The 6,885-nt window shown below is 37.0% G+C and overlaps 1 protein-coding gene across 1 annotated transcript; it reads right to left on the bottom strand.

Annotated features, from left to right (window-relative positions):
• Window positions 1-5,396, bottom strand: LOC149064615 (ribonuclease H2 subunit C). The gene is made up of 2 exons (XM_089254997.1): window positions 5,196-5,396; window positions 1-288 (listed from the first exon to the last, which is right to left on the bottom strand). Exons 1-2 carry the CDS (start codon window positions 5,348-5,350, stop codon window positions 51-53), a joined length of 393 nt encoding a protein of 130 aa, XP_089111123.1. The 5' UTR covers window positions 5,351-5,396; the 3' UTR covers window positions 1-50.
• Window positions 5,397-6,885: the final 1,489 nt, after the last annotated feature.

The raw sequence follows: 6,885 nt of genomic DNA, 5'->3' as shown, positions 1-6,885 counted from the left end.
GTACCAAAAAATATATTCATTTATTAAATTACATTAGACAATTTCTCGAATCATATTTTTTCATGAATGGCAGCAGACACTGAAAGCCAGTCCAAAGCTTCTGAACATTTGTTCACTCCTGCAGGTTCTTGATCCCAATTCCATACAGTGAAGTCAGAAAATTTTAACTGGGAAGAAGGATGATGCTTTTCGATAGAAACACTATCATCCTCAGATGATTTGACTTTAAGAACAGTTCCAACAAACTTTTGGGGCAATCCTATTTTTTGGCCAAGTACAGGTCTGCCTCTGCAACAAAAAGGCAATTGTTTTAATATACTTATTTGTATGTAATTATTTTGTAGGTCTCAGTTAATAATATTTTCAGTTAATTACCAATAATTACAGACTAGAAAAAAAATGTGTAAAAATCAATACTATAGATCTTGAAACAAATTGTGGCACAACATTCAAGATTCACATTTTTTCGAACTACATAGGTATGTACACTCACTGGCATATGCAATACACAAGTGGGAAAATCCTGGGTACACCTATATCTATGTTGGTGTCAAGATAATCTTTTTATGCACAAAAACATAATTTTTAAAATAATTTCGAAACAGTCAGATGAAATGTTTTGGATGATACATAGCATCATAACTCTCAGAAACATGAATACAATCAGAAGCAGAGGCAAATTTAACAGTGGGCGCGTGCCCAGGGCAACAAAAAACACAATTTTCGGGGTGTATTATTATTTTTCTAATTTAAGGGGGGGTCCCAATATTTTCTTTTGCGTCCGGGGCATCGACCGACTTTAATCCACTAATGATCAGAAGCAAATATAAGAGCACACAATAATGAAACAATTAGAATTTAAATAATGTGGCAAGATTTTATAAAAAACTTGAATAAATTAAAAAAAATTCAGACTTTTGACAAGCTCTTCCAAGATAGAGTCGATTTGAGTCCACAGCAAGATTTTGCATTAATTTTTTTTTTTTTTTTTTTTGTGAAAGAAGATTCTAACCATTCCTTCTTGATTTAGTGCTCTTTTCAATTTTGAAAATTCTAACTGCAGTAGGACCCCTGAAATCCACACTCCTTTGGACCTAGGCGGTTTCGGATAGAGTAAGGTGAGAATATTCTCCTGGATCATGTAAAAATTGGAGAATAATCAAGAATATTCATTTTTTATTAAATAATTTAAATTTTTTTACTAATTTTGTTTATAATGTGAAATATAAATCAGTTTTCATTACCTGAAACATTTACAACAAAAAATTTTTTTGGCATAATCACCTCATAATGACATCTTTTCGTTTGAGACTATTCTCCTGGTCATGACGAGAGGTTTTAAAAGTTTCGTTATAAAGATTTTTGAAACCTTTAGATTAAAACTTTAAAAAGTTATTTAAAATTAGACACATTTTCAGAAATTAGGTCAAAGCAAAGCGTAAAACTCAAAGTTGATTGACGAAGGAAGCTATTGTTTTACAATCACCTTCATTCTAAAAGGATTTAGAACTGTTGTTTTCTTCAATGTACATACACTTAAATTCTATCACACATTTCTTTGCAAGTTGTGCGATCCAGTCATATTGGTTTCATTTTCTTACTTTTGAACTTTAATATTGTGGGGTTACAAACTTTAGTATTCCCGTCTTCTTGACGAGAAGAGAGATGGGAGGCAGATTATTCCCTCGAAGGACTACTATTATACGAGTAAATTACCAGAGAATATTCTTATCGTAGAATAATTATTCTCAAATTATTTATAGAGATTGTTTATTTTAATGCATGTTATTACAAATTGTTTATTTCCCAAGTTTTTTTATATATAATAAAAAATTTATAATAAAAAATTTCTTGTTTTTCAGTGTCTGAAAAATAGAAAATTTTTATTAAAAAATGATTATATGGACTAAAAGCAATGCCACCATTATTTCCCTTTTTTTTAATTTTATTTTTGTATTTACAAAATGTGTCACTAAATTTATACAGAATTGCAATAATTTCAGTGGTGTGTTTCTGTTAAGTTTTACATTCAGAAATAATTAAGTAATTGTACAGTGTTTTACAGCTTTGCTAATTTTCCCAACTTAAAATTGAATGCGTATAAAATAGGTTATTTTATTTCATGGAGTAACACTAAAAGCACAGTAGTTCATAATAAGCGTTTGAATTTACGTAATAGTGCTTCTCTGACCATGATCCTATATAATGCCAAACTCGTTATAGTCTCAAAATTCTTTGGGACGGATGGTGGTGTCAAATGGGGGTTCGATTGTATATAGCCCTGATATTAACTTCAATTTCATATATGTCAGTTTTTATGAATCTCATTAATGACTGCAACAATTTCGACGGGTCACTAATAGCACTGGTTCTCAAACTTTTGCTTCCCGCGGCTCCTTTGCCTCAGTCAACATTAACCAGTTGTTCCAGAACAGCCTAATGAAGAACCACTTCATCACCAGCATTGAACAGACACACGCCAATTTTGAATGCTCACCTCTGACAAATGTTAGACATGCATGGGAGCCCACTTTGTGAATTACTGACTTGCAGTTGCAGCCTGTTTACAGCACGTGTAGTTTAGCAGTTAACTGAACTTCAAGTCATCAAGTGTTCAAAAAACTGTCTCAATATAAGTAATCAAACAGTCAGTCATCAATGCCAATAATATTTTGGGTTGGGGTGCCCCTCTCTGTATATCCACCTATGTGCCTACTTGACAACTTAACTAAATGATTTTTCAAAACTTTTTCAAAATGTACAACATCTGCACACATTTTGAAAGTACTGTACAACTTTTCTAATAAATTACTTGACATGTGCAAACAGACCTTTATATGGTCTAATCCCAAAAGTATAATGTTTTGCATTGTTCTGAAACAAACTCTCTGCTGACTGGAAATGTTCTGCGGTAAAAATCCCCATAAATTGTTTTGCAGTAGCGCTAATTTTGTCATATTCTGCTTTGTGGGGGGGGGGGGGGGGTGTCTAATATTTTATTTAAACCCGTGTAAATACTGTCAATATTTACAATGCACATGGACACAATTTTCATTTTATTTACAATTAAACTTCCGTGTTTGTCTGACTGAGGACCACCTGAGCCCATTCTAAGATTATTTCGTGGGGCCCCTCTACGATGAACTTATTGCTTGAAAAAAAAGGATGGAAATCTTTTGAGCCTAGAGCTCTGTTGGCCCTTGTGGAGGGCATGCCTGTTAATTTTTCTGCATGACCATCAGTTGAGACATACTTTGGATTCCTCTCACAAAGCCAGGTCTTCCTAATAGTAGGCTTTTCTACAACACATGAACCGAATTGCAGCATTTTGCGTATGCAGAAATGTAACTCTACACAATGTGTTTGTGTTTTCCTAGCGTGGTGCATCATCTGTCGTCTGCATATCAATGTATTTTTGCCATTTTGCACAATAAAAAGGTAGACAAAGTAAGGGAAAGAAAACAACAAAAGTGAGGTGAAGATCTGCAAAATAAACGGCATATGACATATTTGACTTCTCCAGAAGCAGTCTACCAATCATGTCAGATGTGAGGCACTATGCAGGAAAACAGTCATACCACTTTTTCCATTCGTGAGCAGACGGCATGTCACGCTGGGCGATTCTGGTTGCATGTGTCGTAAAAAACCTGCTGGAACAAGATTGCCGTTTTTTTTCTTTCATTCCAGAACGTTCTTTTTCCTCTATCCTTCCAAATGACATCACCCCATAGACGGAGATGGTTATAATGTACTTTTGTATTGCCGCCTTGTTTAAAAGATTTTGAGAAATGGTTCAAGCATTTTTCTTCCTCCCTTGTACCGTATATACTGCATGGTTTGAGTTTTCCACAATGGAGTGTGTGGATTGGAATATTTCGTTTTGGATATCATATCTTTCATGCCATACCTTTAATATTTATATAACTTTTTTTTAATACCAGCCGTTATATCTGGAGTTTCAATCCCGCCTGCATTTATTTATTGACGGAACCCAGAGAGACTTCTACACCCTAATCCTTTTATTATTCAAAAGAGTCTTCCTTTTAATAAAAGAGAATCCTTTTATTATTAAAAATATGTATACAACCGGAAGAAGGGCTGTTGCTTATTTAAAAGAGATATGGGTTTTTATTTTTTATTCCCGGAAATGTTGTTCATTTTATGTTGCTTAATTTCTAATCTGATCTGGTATCTAGTCTAATCTCTATTCCTTCTAACTTCGGCCCTAATGTAAACAAAAGCATGTGTTCGATGCTCAAAACGATTGGTTGAAGAGCATTTCACCTGTCCTACAGTACAAAACCACCAAAAATATAGAACTTTTATTGTTTGCCCCTCGTATCATAAAACACCTAATAATTTTTTATCTTTATTTATTCTGTATTATTTCAAAGTTATCTGGACGATGAAAATTTTTTTAAAGATGATCAGAGCATTTTTGCTGCTATGTCTATGGTAGGTGTTGACAGGATATCGTCTTTCTCACTCAAACATTACTGCCTTTCTTTTAACAAAAGTATCATGGGGTTTTTATTTTGGTTATTACTATTCCTGGTCACAAACAGATTTGATACGCTTCTTGTAAAAGGAGCTTTCTTCTTTATGGTTTGATAACATAAATATGGTATCAATGACCAGGGCCGCAACTATATATTTTGTCACCCGAGGCAAGCCATCATTTTGGCACTCCTTGAAATGTAGAAGCAGTTAAAGGGTGAATTTGGCACTCTCTTCTGGTTAAGCGCACGGGGCACCTGCTCCCCCCCCCCCTAATTGCGGCCCTGTCAATGACACCATATGGTTTGGACTTCTTTTCTGATTCACTTCACAACTCTAGTCCCATCTCTTTCTCTAAAGCTGGTCTCCTGAATCGTCTAAAACAGCAGTTCTCAACTTTTTTTGATTCGCAGAACTCTTTTTAGTAAAAAAATTCTATGGCGGAGCCCCGTAGGCAATTTTTTTAAATTATTCATCAAAGTTACTCTGATTTATTTTTACTATTTAAAAATATTGATAATTATTATATTTTTCAATTTTACTGGTTTTGCCCCCCTCGAGCGGCCGCGGAGCACCGATTGAGAACCACTGGTATAAAAAAACTAAAGGTCCACTTTACTGGCCCTGATGGGATCCTCGGGTAGGAAAACCTGAAGCGTATCTTACAGTACTGACCTTAAAGTGGAGAAATAAAATACCTGAAGGAGCACTTGTCGAGCTGCTGGCCATTTTTTGAATGATACTGCTTTATGTTAGATTCAAAGAACTTGGAAATGGAGGAGGACGCGGCACGATCACCACAATGAATATGGCACGGCATCAAATGACACGAAGTGTCCATCTCGCCCCACATCAATCGTAAACAAAACAACAAGCCCGCCGACTTCAACGAAGGTGTTGCCAGATTCTAGTTGCAGAAATGTTGCCAGATCCTTAAAAACACTTCCTGCCAAAATCATCTTCAAAAGTAGCCTCAAAGTGTTTGAACTTGTGCTGCTATCTAGATAACAACACACGAACTACAGTTTGACGGTAAACTAACCAGCGCAAAGCACTAGGGGCCATTCAAGTATTACGTAAGCAGATTTTCAGCCATTTTTGACCCCCCGCCCCGTCCGCAAAATTTCGTCAGCAGCTTAGAATATTTCACATCTTCAAAAAGGGGTGGTTGATGACGTAAGCAACCTTCAAATACACCCCCCCCCCGATCATCAAAAGTCAGCAAATCGAAACCCCCCTATAGCTATGTGAGCTGGTTTTGGGAGGACACTACAACCCCCCCCCCCCTCGATGCTGACGTAATACTTGAATGGCCCCTTATACCTATTTATAGTTTTCAGAATTACCTCCCCCCCCCCACACTTCCCCTATCCGTGAGCTGATCATAATTCTTCGAGAAAACTATGGCACATCGCCAATCACCGTCAAAAATGATGTCAAATTTAAGCAAAGTTGCCAACCTGTCTCGAAAATCACTGAAAAAATGCCAATGGCGGGAAATAAAGTACTACTGCAAATTGCAGTGCATTGAAATGAATTTCAGAAAATGAAACGGACAAACGCTTCACGTACAAGCGTTTGGCAAAAAATGTGGATTATTTCTATTTGAAGGCGATAAATATTTTAATCCTGTCTTAACCTAATCGCACGTCAGAAAAAACTAAGGGAGGGAAGAAAAAAACATAAAAGGAAAAAAGTATACACTTATACATTTATACAAATACAACGCCACAACAGGCAAATTGCCCAACGAGGTGGCTGACTTAAGAACATCATGGGTCCCCGAGCCATTTTTTGGAGGCCCCACCCACTACTGCTACACCACACATGCACCCCCCCCCCCCGCGGAACCTCCCACGAATCGGTACATGCGGGAATGTGCGTGTACGTGTAGTGCAACCTGACGTAAAGTTTGTTTCTGTGTAATGTTTGTTATGTGTAGTGCTGTCATCTGCCCCCAGTTTTTCTAACTATGAGTGAAGTGTTATGGTTGAATGATTTACCGTTGTAGGACTGTTGCTCTCTGTGGCGAGACTTTTTAACGGGGAGATCGGCTCGCATTTGCGCCTTGAAGTTGGGAACCACAGAAAACCAACTTCAGCCGACCACCACTGTGGGGTTCGAACCCGGATCCTCGCATCACGAGTCCGGCACTATAACCACTCGACCACCACAGCGGTACTCGACCACCACAGCGGTGGTGTAGATAAGATTTAGATAAGAGAGTTTTTTAGAGTCCCCGCCTTTTCACCCTCACACCGTACGTGTTGTCTTTCTCGCAGACAGTGGAATCCCGTTTTAATGAATACCGTTATAGCGAAAATCTCGTTTTAACGAACATTTTTCTAATCCCCCCATATAAGTTTACAGAGAAACAATGCAAAAACC

Source organism: Pholcus phalangioides, unplaced genomic scaffold, assembly GCF_987345545.1.
Source record: "Pholcus phalangioides strain wild (caught in Gottingen) unplaced genomic scaffold, Ppha-v1.0 ptg000042l_1, whole genome shotgun sequence".
Classification (NCBI taxonomy): Eukaryota; Metazoa; Arthropoda; class Arachnida; order Araneae; family Pholcidae; genus Pholcus; species Pholcus phalangioides.
This window is presented reverse-complemented; position numbering and strand designations above follow the sequence as displayed.

Bases quoted from the DNA above. Each gene is read 5' to 3' on its own strand.
- LOC149064615 (XM_089254997.1), bottom strand. From the start codon at position 5,350: ATGTGGGGCGAGATGGACACTTCGTGTCATTTGATGCCGTGCCATATT. The intron at 289-5,195 runs GTATTTTATTTC...TTTTTGTTGCAG, and splicing joins CTCGACAAGTGCTCCTTCAG to AGGCAGACCTGTACTTGGCC.